Genomic DNA, 14,155 nt, shown 5'->3' on the forward strand with positions numbered 1-14,155 from the left:
GATTTGGCGGAGGCGGGCGTCGTCGTGCGGTGGATCTGATGGAAGCGACCAGGGGAATGGCGCTAGAAGCGAGGGCGCACAGGTGAGAAGCCAGGCGGGCTGCGGTCGCGCGGGCGAGCGCGAAGCAACAGACTGTCGGGGGCGCAGCTCTGACAGGGCGGGAAAGGAGCTGTCGCGGCCGGGGTCTGGATTGGCCACGGAGGAATCGTCGTGTAGTGCAGTCCGGGCGGCGCGATTGTGGAGCGGCGGCGGAAAAGACGGGAGGCCTCGGGCCTTGCAGCCGGGGGTCCGGCGAGGTGATGATGGGCGCGGGCTGCGAGACGCTGCAGAAAGGGTCGCAGGGGGCTTCCGCTGCGATTGGGGAAGGGGGCGCAAGAATCCATCCAGTCGCTGCCGGGGACGGGACGGAGCGGCGGGTGTCAGAGAAAACGAGCCACACAGCGGAGAAACTCTGAAGCGGGCATGCCACTCGAGTGCGTCTGTCGTGAGAGATCTAGGGGAAAGATCTTTGTGGGTCCACTGGTCAGTTTCGGTTGGTCGACTGCTCAGATCAAAGGGAGGCGTTGTGGGAAGATTTAGAAGGATCCGGCGGTGAGCTGGGGTCGGCGAGGTCGGAACGGGGAACCAGCGGAGAGGGGTCGGGTCTCAGGGGTCGGGACCGGACTGGAGGCTGAGCACTTAAGCTCGGTAAAGCTGAGATAGGAGATTAGGGACTCAGATTAAGATTAACTCGAGAGATTTAGGGTCGGTCGTCACAATCATCATATTCCATCTTTAGTTAGTGTAGCATAGCGATCAAGCAGTCTCAAACTGTGAGAGGTAGACGAATTGATTCGAATTTCTTAACCATGCATGGTGAACCTAATCTCACGACATCCGCGCACCATAGAGGGTCGCTTCCTGTGTCGGCCGTCCCCATCAATTCCCAGGCACATGTTAGGTCCAAACTTCCCTTGGCATGCAATGCTCCACAGTCCCAACCTCTCGTCGTACTGTGACCGAACTTGCACCCACATGATGCACCATGGGAACCTCGTTCCAGGGACAGCAGGGGTATAAGCCACGCCCTAGTTCAATTAGGTACTAGGCTTTCCCAACCCATACTAGGTATGAGATTAGTACTTTCAAATACATGATCACGAACACCAACACTTTCCGACCTTAAGCAGATTCATATAGACAGACGGGGCAATCCACCGACCACCAAAAAGAGTTCACAAGGCCCTGCCCCGTCCACCGTCCTTATAGTTGTAACCAGAAGGAGAACAAGCAACTCCTATAACTCGCGAGTGATAGGGAATCACTCGACTTTTACCGAGTCCTGTTAAGCACTGCAACTACTCAGCCTATCATGCTAGTGTTCAGATCAAGGGAACTGAGTCATGCATCTACGGTTTCAAACAACTCCTATAACGTAAATGCACATACATATAAAAGAAGGCATGCGCAAGTTTAGAAAGATTGGGTTATGCTCCGGGGCTTGCCTTTGATCGGGGTGGAGGCAAACTGATTTTCGGCGCTCTCGGCGGCAGCTCCTGCAGTCGGCAGCTCGGCTACCGTTCCGTCTTCTGGCAGTGGGTGCAGCTTGTAGGTGCCGTCGGCGAGGTTTAGTTCTACACGAAAATGCAAATGCAGGGGTTAAGACACTTAGACGGTTATTTCAACAACACTTACAAGTTTTAGCTCTGTTGGGGGAAAATATTAATGACATCCTAATGCCCATTAAAACAGCAATCATGAAGGCCCAGGCCCACCTGCGGTAATGAAGACTACCGTCGGCCCAACATGGGAGGGGAGCGCCCCGCTCCGCCTCGCCCAATCCAGTGCCCCGGGGTCGGACGCCCCCGACCCCTTGATGGTCGGACTCCGCCTCGCCCAACCCGCGGCGTAGGGGGTCGGACTCCTCCAGGCCCACAAGACAAATATCCTCCTCGTGCGCACACGGGAAGATAGGAGTGCGGATCTCGTGGGCCCCTTGCCGATCTCGCCATAAATGCACCGTGGCTCTAGCGCAGAAAGGCGTCCGCGCCCCCGACGTGACCCGCCACAAGTGCCCATGCACGACCGCACAGCAGAGGCTACAGTGGCCGCGGCTCTCCCTAATTCGCTACAGGGCACTCATGGTCTGCGCTGCCCGGCACAGGAAGAAGCCCGGCCCGTTCTCGCACCCCGCGCATCCCGTGACAGGGACGCGACGTCTGTGTCCCATGGGCCATCAGCAAGATAACACGATCGGTCATCTCCCCCCGATGTGCACAGTCACCACGACCGAACACCATCATCATGTTTGGATGCAACGGTCACCCGGGAGATCATCGACAGGATCCGAGGGCAGCCGCCTCCCCCGATGGACGCGCTGACAGGATCTGAGGACCGGAGCAGGAGGCGGCGGCCCTGGGACTTGATCCTCCTCCTTGTATTTTACTTTGCTTAGCTTATCTCTTTTACTTCTCCTCACACCCGGTCTCACCTGTAACCCCGGTGTCCTCCTTGTGCTATAAAAGGAGAACCGGGGGCCCTGAGACAGGGGACTCTCTCAAGCCAACAGAACCCGCACACTCTCCTTTAGAGCATCAGTGCACACCCAAGAGACTTGGGACCAGCTCCCTCTCTCACCCTACTGTAACCCCTACTACAGACCCCGCGTGGGCAACGAGAATCTTCTCGCGCCAAGACATCCACGGGGCGATCCTCCTGGTTAACCCCCTCGGCCAAGCCAGACAAACAACACTTCCCCTCCCTGATTAACTGCAGCTTGCACGACGAGCAGAGATCCCCGACGAACGACGATAGCAGCCTTTGGAGCAGCGTCCCCGCTCCACCACAGGCTCGGGGGCTACTATTGGGGGAAAATATTAACGACCTCCTAATGCCCATTAAAACAACAATCATGAAGGCCCAGGCCCACCTGCGGTAATGAAGACTGCTGTCGGCCCAACATGGGAGGGGAGCGCCCCGCTCCGCGTCGCCCGACCCAGTGCCCCGGGGTCGGACGCCCCAGACCCCTTGATGGCCGGACTCCGCCTCACCCGACCCAGGGCGTAGGGGGTCGGCCTCATCCGGGCCCACAAGACAAGTATCCTCCTCGTGCGCAGACTGGAAGATAGGAGTGCGGATCTCGTGGGCCCCTTGCCGATCTCGCCATAAATGCACCGTGGCTCTAGCGCAGAAAGGCGTCCGCGCCCCCGACGTGACCCGCCACAAGTGCCCATGCACGACCGCACAGCAGAGGCTACAGTGGCCGCGGCTCTCCCTAATTCGCTACAGGGCACTCATGGTCTGCGCTGCCCGGCACAGGAAGAAGCCCGGCCCGTTCTCGCACCCCGCGCATCCGGTGACAGGGACGCGACGTCTGTGTCCCATGGGCCATCAGCAAGATAACAGGATCGGCCATCTCCCCCCGATGTGCACAGTCACCACGACCGAACACCATCATCATGTTTGGCGGCAACGGTCACCGGGGAGATCATCGACAGGATCCGAGGGCAGCCGCCCTCCCCCGGTGGACGCGCTGACAGGATCTGAGGACCGGAGCAGGAGGCGGCGGTCCTGGGACTTGATCCTCCTCCTTGTATTTTACTTTGCTTAGCTTATCTCTTTTACTTCTCCTCACACCCGGTCTCACCTGTAACCCCGGTGTCCTCCTTGTGCTATAAAAGGAGAACCGGGGGCCCTGAGACAGGGGACTCTCTCAAGCCAACAGAACCCGCACACTCTCCTTTGGAGCATCAGTGCACACCCAAGAGACTTGGGACCAGCTCCCTCTTTCACCCTACTGTAACCCCTACTACAGACCCCGCGTGGGCAACACGAGCAGCTCCTCATACTGGACATAGGGCTTTTCCTTGCCCGAACCAGTCTAAACCCCGTGTCTCCCATGCCACCATCCGAAGCCTTACGCACATAAAAGAAATTTACTAGTCCTAGTCTTGATCCACCAATCTTGACAACGACAAGCTCAGAAACTGTAGCAAAACTACAGGAAAGGTGTAGAATCCCAAGCTTCTATTGATAGAGAACAAGATAGAGGAGTCGGATCGGGAAAAACTTATGATCTGACCCTCAGACCTAAGGAATAACTATACCGGGGTCCTCAGACTTAACACAGAGAAGTTCTTAAAATTTTACACAGATACCCTTGGTCAAAAGAAAAAGGTTACAACCGAGCCCTCGGGCGAGGCGGACAAGGGTCGGGCGAGAGGGAAAAGGGGTCAGGCAAGATGGAAAAGGGGTCGGGTGAGACGGAAAGGGGTCGGGCGAGATGGAAAGGGGTCGGGCAAAATGGAAAGGGTTGGGCAAAACGGGCAGGGGTCGACAGCTTACCTTTGGGTCTACCGGTGAAGTATTGGGGTCGGGAAGAAGCAAGCTCAGGCGGAACGATGAAAGGTGCTAAGGCTTGGGCAGCGGCGAGGTCTGGTGGTGCTCCGGCGGCAGCGGTGCTTCTTTTGGACAACAAGTAAGTTCTAGCACAGCGCGAAAGAAGCAAGCAGCTGGTGGGTTTGGAAAGGCGGGTGTTGAGCGGAGAAGGGGAGTTCCTCAAGCTTATGCGGCAGTGCTTGAGCACGAAATAGAGGAAGGTGCGGCAAAGCAATGATGGTGAAGGGAAATTCGGTAGAGGCTCTGGTACTCCCTTTTCTAGCTGTGCGGAAGAGAAGGGGTTTGGGCATCACGAGGATAAGGTCGAAGAGGATGGAGTGCTCTGCCGTGGCGGTGATTGGTCGATGCCTCCATTGGCCGGCGAAGCCGAGCTTCAGGGACAGGGTCTTCGGTCATTGGGCACTGAAGACAGAGCTATGCAGGTGCGGTATTACCGGGCGGAAGGATTGGCGGGGGCGAGCGCGAGGTCTGGTCGCATCAAGCACCGGATTGGGGGGGCGGCTCGACCAACGTGTGGCAGGAAGGAGGGAAGGGGCACTGCAGGCGAGGGCTCTGCAGGCGAGGTGACAGGGCAAGCGGTGATGCTAGCAAGCGCAGAACCAGCGGCCTTGCTGTGGCAAGCTACTGGCAAGGCGGGGGAAAGGAGTTGTCACTACCAGCGCAGTGGTTGGCGAAGACGGTATCGTCGCGGGACGCGCGCGTGGGCAGCGCGACTGGGGGGCGATGGAAAAGCCAGAAGGCGTTGGGGCGCGCGTCCAGGAATCCGGGTGAGATGTGCGCGGGAGGCGAGGTGGACTGGCTGGGCAGCGGCCAATCCTTGGTCGCAGCGGCGACAGGGCGCCTGGTGCGGCCGGCGAGATCTTGGACGAGACGAGACGAGGCGGAAAGGGCTGCAGGGACCTTCCGCGCGCGATTGGGAAGGAGGCACGCTGATCCATCTTGTCGCGGCCGGCGACTGGGCGAGGCGGGGCTCGTCGGGGAGACTATGCCACGCGGCGGCGGGGCTCTAAACAGGGTGCACGCTTGCTCTGGCGCGCTTGACCCGAGAGATCCGTGGGATCTGTCTTCTAGGTCCATCTTCCAATCTCTGGCTCTCCCAAAGCTCCAAAGTTCAAAAGAACACTGGTTCCGGGACTTAGAGAAAAACGGTGGTTTGCTAGGTGTCAGGGGTCGGGGTTGATTAGAACTGCAGATTTGGGAACCTTCAGCATCAAAAAGGATTAAGGTCCAACTAGTAAAGTTGTAGCAGGGACTTCGTTCTCCAACTTTCACAAAGGAATTTCTTGGCGTCCTGCTCAACTTTCCAAAGATAAACCCTCCCTAAGGCGCTAGGTTGGCTGAAAACCAGACTTTAGCCGATATGGCTCAAGAAGACTGAGTCAACATATTAGGGGCTTGTCTTAAGATTAACTCGGCTGATTTAAACCCAAGTCGTTACAAGAAGGTTCAGGTAAATCTTTCACAACTCTGCGAAGACTCATACAGTCCATCATGGAGTGCTTGGAGTGTGGGTGCCATGGGCATTGCTTCTTCAGGAGCTCCTTGAACGGAGTCCTCTCTTGATTTCCGCCACTCTTCTTGGAGGATTGGGACATCACCGCGACAATGTTGTCTGGCTTCCTCTTCCGGTTTTGACCACCCAAGTAGTTGCCTCGGTTGTCGTTGGGACGATTGTTGCGATTCTTGCCGTTACTTTGGCCGTTGCTCTGGTTGTTGTTGTTATGGCCTCTGTTATGACTAGATTCAAACCTCTCGATCTCGTTGTCTTCTTCATCTACCCAGGCTTGTATCATGGTCTTGAGAGACTTTATATCCTCCGGGCGTCTTCTGCCAAAGTCTTGGAACATCCGGCGGTCATAGAGACTGTTCTGGAAGCACTCTATGGCATCCTTCTCTGGGATGTCCATGATAGTGGCTTTCTTGTCGAAGAAACGACGGTAACTATGTAGGGTTTTGCCTTGTTGTTGTTTGATTTGCGATAAGTCGATCCTATTGCCAGGACGTTGTATTGCCCCTGCAAAGTTGTTTGTGAACGCCGCCTTCAGTTGACTCCACTTGTCGATGGAGTTCCTTTCTAGAGACTCGAGCCAAGTGAGTAGCCCTGCCTCCATGCAGATAGGGAAGTAGATGACTTTGGTATTGTCGCTTCCTCCCGCTGTTTGGACTGCTAGCTAGTAGCACCTCAGCCATTGGACTAGGTCCTACTTGCCATCGTATTTGTTGATACCCGAAAGTTCAAACTTGTCGGGTAGAACCGTCTTGCGTGCTCATCTTGAAAAGGCGGGGAACCCGTCAGTGTCTTCTCCCGAGTAGTCGACTTCCTGCTCGCATTCATAACAACGTCCTTCAATGATGACACGAGTGTCGCGATTCTAGTTGAGCTAACGATGGAGGTCGAGAGGTTGCTCAGGTTCTTGGCGGGGCCCACGGTGGCCACGGCCTCCTAAGGGTCTCGTTCGACTACCTTTTTCCCTATGCTGACTTGCTTCGGGGTTCTCGATTCTAGGAACATCATTTCTGGTGGCCTCGAGGTGACTGGGATGCCTGCTGCTACTACTGCCATGTTGGGAAGAGGTGCGTCGGACTGAGCTGATCGAATTGTGCTGATCAAGTTGTTCGTACACATGCTCTGCCAGTAGAGCCAGTTGCCTGGTGTACTTGTCTTGTGCCATCGTGCGAGTGAGCATGTCAATGGAGGCGATAGTGGTGAGAGGAGTGTGGTGATGTCGCGATTGAACTGGTTCAAACGCGTGATCCAAGTTCATGATGGGAAGGCGGCATCGGTGATCTGCTCATGACGTGTTCCTTGCTCGCCAGCGTGTCCTTGACTTTCGGTCTCTTCTCCCTATATGTTGGCGGAGAGGTCATCCGCTAACACATAGTCTAGATGGCATTCGCGTCGTGGATTTCTTTCGGGTTGTTCAGCTCCGTCGCCGTCTTGTGCAGCGACGATGACGAGTAGTTCTCGCTCTGGGGAGAAATTACTCGATCTTGACGTGATGATCTCTGTGGGTCCATCTTCTTCGTAGATAGGAGACAGAGGTGTTCCTTCCTGGTATGGATGGTTGTCGAGGTACGCGACACAGCGTGACTCGTTATCCTTGGCGAGAGTAGATGGCGTCATGTGGGGCTAGTAGACGAATCTGCCTTGTGGAGTAGATATGATTACTAGGCCCTGCTGCGGACCTGATAAGGGGATCTCCTCGTCCGGATCCAAGTAGTAATCGGGATCCTCGATCGAATCTGAGTTTAATTGCAATCTGGACAAGGTGTCTTGGTAGACAGCACTCGAGTTGTATCGTAGACCGATTCGCACGATCGCTCAAGCGCTGGCTTGTGGGAACTAGCCCGACTGGTGGGAGGAGTCGAGTTGTACTCGGACTCGTCCCTGGAACCTCGGAAGAGGTTGAAAATTTTGTTGAATTTTTCAACGGACTCCTCTAGAGCTTGGCTGTGGAGGTTGATGTCGTAGTGCTTCTCCTCCGGGGCCGGTATGATGTGGCGGTGGAAATTTCCAGCGCCGTCCGTGATGCAGATCCAGGAGCTGAAAACTAACATCGTGCCTTCTTCGAACGTGATGGTGGGCTTGATGATGACTGGAGCCATCGAGTTCGTCAGTGGATCTTTAGTGAGAGTCCCTACCTGGCACGCCAGCTGTCGGTGTTTAGACCCGGCAACCTACCGAGGGGGTACCCGAGGTAGTGTTTGTGCATGGGGCTCGCTAAGATCAGGAACTCGAAGGTAAACTCAAACACACGATTTAGATAAGTTCGGGCCGCTAATGCTGCGTAATACCCTACATCCTGTGTGTTGGTTGGATTATATTGATTGATTGTTTGGAGGGGGTCCTTGCCTCGTCTTATATTGCTGAGGGTAGGGTTACATGTCGATTGTTGTACAAGAGTACTAGTCGGATTCGACTAGAGAGTTCTACTCTAATTGCTACGAGTAGTTTTCCAATCCTCGACTAGTCCTTATTCTCCACGTAGACCACGCCGTCCTGCACCGTAGTCTCCATGTTTGATACGTCTCGGTATACAACCACGTATTGTAGGATTGTCCAAATCTGTCGGTGGGCCCATAGATGTATGGCTGAAAGTTATATCTGCTGATGGTGCTGCAAATTTTTATGAAAAACTTGTTTGTACCCCATGTGAACTCATATCTCAAGCAAGGCTTCTCGTTGCCCATCATCGAGGAATTCTCATCAGAGATGCATATATCCTCACTTCTTACTTAAAATGATTGTTAGCTATAGGTGGGAAACTATTTATGTGGTGGTGGTTCTAAAAGATTCCACGTGGCCCTAGAAGCTGGCAACACTATCGGAGGTCAACTCTGTTTGATCGGTCTTGGTGGACATTTGGGCGTCACGGGCACGTGCCCCGCGCGTCCTTTTATGGACATCAGCATTGGCGCATTGCGTTCTTTGTGGCCCACCATGGAGTGTGTCTACGTATATTTATAGGGTATAAATATGCATATACGTGTATATATATAAACTTGTGCAATTTTTGTGCAAAAAGGACTAACGATACAGCGTGTTGTCTTATTTTCAAGAAAAAGAAGTGTCACGCGTTCACGGTTCACGTACTACTCATGGATAAGAACGTGCAAAGGCTACGTTTTATATGCCGCGAAGGTCAGACGACAAAGACGCCCATTAGTCGCTGTGCCGTGATTTATAAGCAGCAACATTTATATTATTGCAATTTGGGATCAAGGTCGTCCCTCGTCGTTTACCGCGTTAGGTGCCCCCTAGGCCCCAACATCTGCAATTTTGTATATGCGTTAGCAGAGAAATTTCTGCGTGAATGTTGTTGGACTGTCGACAGATAGATAAATGATTTCTCTTCGGAGGAAAAAAAATTGAACTTAATTTCTGAAGCGGGACAAGGTCGCTGGCTTTCATACAGTGCCAAAAAAAATTTGGCATTTGTCACCCCCAGCTTCCAGCCCGCAAGAAGAACGTGCCGGTGCCAGCCCAGTCCAGCTTTAAAGCGGGCGAGCTGGGCTCCCGGGGACAACCAGCAGGGCCTGCGGCCCAGCCACGACCTTAGCTAGCATGGGACCTGTTCGCTTCAGCTTATTCAGCCGGCTTATCAGCCACCAAACAGTGTTTTCCTCTCACAATGAATCAGCCGTTTCAGCTTTTCAGCCGGTTTATAAGCTGAAGCGAACAGGCCACATGAGCGTTGCGCACTTGGCCATGTGCGACAAAGTAATAACCCACATTTTTAAAAAAAAAGTAATAACCCACATTTTCCATTAGCATTCTTAAGGACCGGTCGCACCGCTCGATGTGTAGATAATCTTTTCGATTCAAACAACAATATCGTGTTGATTTCTTTAGAGGCAGCACAAGTTCTTTTAACGTGCACCGGTTATGCAAAGCTCAACACTATTCTTCTCTAAGCTCCAAACCTCCCTGCTCTCTCAAGTCTCAACTCACCACCTGAAGCCACGGAGAGGACCATCGTTCTCTACCTGATGGAGCTGGCCAAGGTCCTCCTCGAGCACGGCCACGCCGTCACCGTGGTATTCATCGACCACCCAAGCAAACCTCCCGGCCTCGCCGCGGCCGTCGACCACGTCGTCTCCTCCCAGCCCTCCGTCTCGTTCCGCAAACTCCCGCCGGTAGCGGAGCCGCCTTCCGCCTGCGAGGATTTCATCGTCACTTACTCCTCATCCGCGCGCACAACGGGCGCCTCCGCAGCTTCCTCTGCTCCCTCCCTCTCCGGCGCGTGCACGCCCTCGTCATCGACGTGTTCTCCTTCGACGCCCTCGACGTCGACGGCGAGCTCGGCGTGCCGACCTACGCCTTCTACCCCGCCGGCGCTGCCGCTCTCGCCGTCTACCTCCAGCTCCCTTACATGGCCACTAACATCCCAACAAGCTTTGGAGAGCTTGGGGACACTCCCCTCGAGTTCTTCGGGGTCCCTCCCATCCCGGCGTCTCACCTCAGCAGGGAGATGCGCGAGCGCCTGGAGAGCGACGTCTACAACGCCGCTTTGAGCAGGTGGGCTCGACTGCCGGACGACACCGACGGCATCCTCGTGGACACGTTCGAGTCGTTGGAGCCGCGGGCGGCTCGAGCTCTCAGCGACCCGGGCTTCCCCGCCGGCGGCCGGGCTGTGCCTCCCGTGTTCTGCGTCGGGTAATTGGTCGAAGCGCCCGGTGCGAGGAAACAGAGCACTACATCTGGGAGGCACGAGTGCCTGTCGTGGCTCGACGGGCAACCCGACCGCAGCGTGGTGTACCTCTGCTTCGGCAGCGCCGGCGTCCACCGCGAGGAGCAGCTCCTGGAGATCGCCACCGGCCTGGAGGTGTCCGGGCAGAGGTTCCTGCGGTCGTTCAAGCCCCAAAGAACCAGGCGACCAACGGCGGGCTCAGCCGGAGGGTTTCCTGGAGACGACCAAGGGCCGGGGCCTCGTCGTTGCGTCCTGGGCGCCGCAGGTGGACGTGCTCCAGCACAGGGCGGTCGGCACGTTCGTGTGAGGCACTGCGGGTGGAACTCCGTGCTGTAGGCGGTCGCGGCGGGCGTGCCGACGCTGTGCTGGCCGATGTACGCGGAGCAGAAGATGAACAAGGTGTTCGTGGCACAGGAGATGGGAATCGGCGTGGAGGTGCTCGGCTGATGTTTGATTGTTGAAGATGACACCATTCCTGCTTTGTCCAGATGCTCCAGGTTATTAAGATTATTATCTCTATGAAGAAAGGCTATCTGATTTGATCTTTCATGTACGCTCATGCATCCCGGGCTCCCGGCGAAGCTCATGTACGCCAGCCGGCCCCGTACTAGCGCCCCGTCCGCAAGATGAGCGTGCATCGCCTCGTGAGCCAGTCCGGCGAGTGTAAGGAGACGAACGCAGGACTTTCCTGGAGCCAGCTCGGTGCTCGACTTGTGGTGATTGTTTCACTCAGCTTACTACTGGCGTGCTGCTACGGTTACACCTGCAAGTCGTCATGCAGTCGACACGAGTGGTGCCCGAGCCCGACCGCAGGCCGTGGCGCGGTGCACGCTCGATCTGACGGTCCATGGAGTGAGAGAGGGAGGTAGAAAAAAAAAGGGGATTGCTACGATACACCTGATCATTCCCCAGCCTCCTCACACTCGATTTTTTACTCTTCCTCCCTCTCACCAATCAAGGCAGTGCTGCTTCTTCTCTGCCTCCGACGTGGTCTCCGACGAGGTTGGTGTTTGGGGTTCGGGTTTGGGGGGTTTGGGCTCCAGCGAGCTCTCCATTGACGGCTTTAGAGGGAAGACACTGGCGGTAGGGCGGCCCGGTGGTGGTGGCGGGCGCGGGGGTGGTGAGGCCGGCGACAGTGGCACCGCCAGCCCGGGCGGTGGAGGAGGCCGGTTGGGCCAGATAGGGGCGGGGCGACGACGGTTGCGACGGAGATGGCGCGACGTGCCGGTAGCTGCGCTCCGGTGAGACCCTAGCCTACCGTGGCGGGGCAGCGGGTCGTCTGGGCGGCGGTAGGGCAGAGAGCTCAGAATAGGAAAGATGCATCCGAAGGAAGAGGAACAAAGGGAGGTTGAAGAAGATGCCCTGACCGTTGGATCATATCATGTGGTCAGCAAATTCGGGTGTCAGGGGCCTGAGAAATGCTCGAGTTCCCCGTGGACAGTCCAAAAAAAACCACACATGACACACCCAAGTACCCAACCAGGCTACCAGAGCCAGAAACCAGAATTGTTCGCACGCAGTTTCTAGCCTTCAAGATCAAGGGTTCCACTAGCTAGCAGCAAAGGGAACGAGAGGCAACAACTGAACCGCATTTACCTCCTCCTAGCGCAAGCGAATGAGAGGTAGCAAAACAGCCTGACAACTCTTTGATGAAAAGATAAAAAAATAAAAAAAAAAGCTCTGCCTTCCCTCTCTATTTATCCCAGAGATGGAAGGGCAGAGTCTTTTGGTGTTCTTTCCTGTTAAGAATTTTTCCAGTTAAGAATTGGGGTTTCAATTACTAGCTAATATTTCTCTCGCACCTTTTCTCGTTCATGGTTGGAGAACTTTCTACCATAAATCATGACCGAGGATTTCTTTCATCTGCTACTACGGCCGCGCAGCGCTGGTGAGCGCAGCATGCGGCGGGCGTGGTGTGGGCCGGCGCGTGGCGGTGCCCCCGGGGGGTGGGGTGGCGGGCGGGCGGGGGGGCATCTGATCCAGCTGTTGCTACTTGCTATGCCTGGGTTTCGTATGACTCGTGACAACTTCAGAGAAGTCGACTTGGGAGTTGTGACCGGAGTTCCTTCGTCCCGACTGTATTGGTGACCGGCACGGTCGCACCGGTTCATGCGCTCGCTGCCCCCTGCTGGCCTGCCCTGATCGTTGTTGGCTGCTGCTGCTAAAGCTGTGGGGCCGGGATGGGTGCGGATGAGGATAAGGCTGCTCTCCTTTTGTTTTTTTCCCTTTCCGGTTTGAGGTTACCTGCCCTGTCCCTGCGCAGCGGTTGCAGCAGCAAAGAACCAACCACCCATCTCAACCATTGACCGGTGTTGGTCTCTCTCCCAGTCTCCCCCTTCCTCACACATCCCAAAAAAGGATATTGAATCAGAACATTTCTTGTAGCACTACTGATGAATGTGGATCATTTCATTTTTCACCACTGAATCTGTTTCGTTGATACAGGATCCCATTACCATTGGTACGTAAAAATCAGCTTGTACTTTCGACCAGCAAGCCAGTATTCACCGTCATCGTAATCATAATAAGAGCTCGTTTGGCAGGGCGGTTATGACTTCTCTGATGAAACAGCTTTTTTAGCTTCATATTTATTGGAAAAATATTTGTCAAAACGGTTTCTTCTGGTTGTGTAGCATGAATAAGAGGATGAAATGTTTTTTTTCCTTTTTCCTTTTCCTTTTCTCCTTTCTTCCCATTAATTTTTTCTCTTTTCCCATTATTTTTTTCTCTTTTCTTTTTTCCTTCCCGATCCCTTTCTCTTCCGTCCTAAAAATTCCCTCCACCTCTCGTGCTAAGGCGGTGAAGTCACGAGGGGAATCAGAGCGGCGGCAGCAGCTTGCCGTGCTCGCATGTTGCGTTGCGAGATGGAGGTGGAGAGGGCAAAGGAGACAGAGAGGGAGGGGAGGAAGAGACTCCGTGAAAGGGGATCGGCGGTGCCGAGCAACAAAAAGGAAGACCCTGAGCCTGTTCGCTTCAGCTTATTCAGCCGGCTTATCAGCCACCAAACAGTGTTTTCCTCTCACAACAAATCAGCCGTTTCAGCTTTTCAGCCGGCTTATAAGCTAAAGCGAACAGGCTCCCTGAAACTCCGGTGGCGCAGGAGAGGTTGGCACGTTTGGCGGCGGAATCGTATGAAGCGTGGAAGAGGAAGTATGAGGAGGCGAAAGGAAAGCCGAAGGTAGACCTTTATGCGTTGGAGGCCAGTTGATTTCCCGATACCTGGAACGTGCTCTGATCCGGCTACTTCGGTTCCTTCGATGACACCAGTGAGTCATGACACCCTCCTCAATTGGGCTAATTAGGGTTTTTGCTACTTTTTGTCATTAACCAATCCATCCATTATCTTCTGTATCTCGATTGATTAATTCGTACCAGCTAGCAATACTGTTTCCTCCCATCAAAAGTTTATGCATTTGCTACTCTAGATATAATATATATAGGTTTTTTACAATCTTCTCATGATACATAGATGTGGTTGGATCAGAAATGAACAACAATAAATAAGCTGAGATGCGATTCCTATACATTATTTTTTATATGCTTATGCATGTTAATTATTGTCACAATTGTTATCACGATGGCTGCTG

At 54.6% G+C, this 14,155-nt stretch overlaps 1 protein-coding gene across 1 annotated transcript; it reads left to right on the forward strand.

Annotated features, from left to right (window-relative positions):
- Nucleotides 1-9,867: 9,867 nt before the first annotated feature.
- On the forward strand, nt 9,868-11,015 carry LOC101768218 (anthocyanidin 5,3-O-glucosyltransferase). The gene is made up of 4 exons (XM_022824328.1): nt 9,868-9,995; nt 10,094-10,534; nt 10,628-10,760; nt 10,905-11,015. Exons 1-4 carry the CDS (start codon nt 9,868-9,870, stop codon nt 11,013-11,015), a joined length of 813 nt encoding a protein of 270 aa, XP_022680063.1.
- The last annotated feature ends 3,140 nt before the right edge of the window (nt 11,016-14,155 follow it).

The sequence above is a fragment of the Setaria italica genome, chromosome II (genome assembly GCF_000263155.2).
Source record: "Setaria italica strain Yugu1 chromosome II, Setaria_italica_v2.0, whole genome shotgun sequence".
Classification (NCBI taxonomy): domain Eukaryota; kingdom Viridiplantae; phylum Streptophyta; class Magnoliopsida; order Poales; family Poaceae; genus Setaria; species Setaria italica.

Excerpts from the sequence above, each read along its gene's own strand:
- LOC101768218 (XM_022824328.1), top strand. The coding sequence starts at position 9,868 with ATGGAGCTGGCCAAGGTCCTCCTCGAGCACGGCCACGCCGTCACCGTG. Across the intron at positions 9,996-10,093 it reads TCCTCCCAGCCCTCCGTCTC|CTTCCTCTGCTCCCTCCCTC; the intron begins GTTCCGCAAACT and ends GCGCCTCCGCAG. Across the intron at positions 10,761-10,904 it reads AAAGAACCAGGCGACCAACG|GCGGTCGCGGCGGGCGTGCC; the intron begins GCGGGCTCAGCC and ends TCCGTGCTGTAG.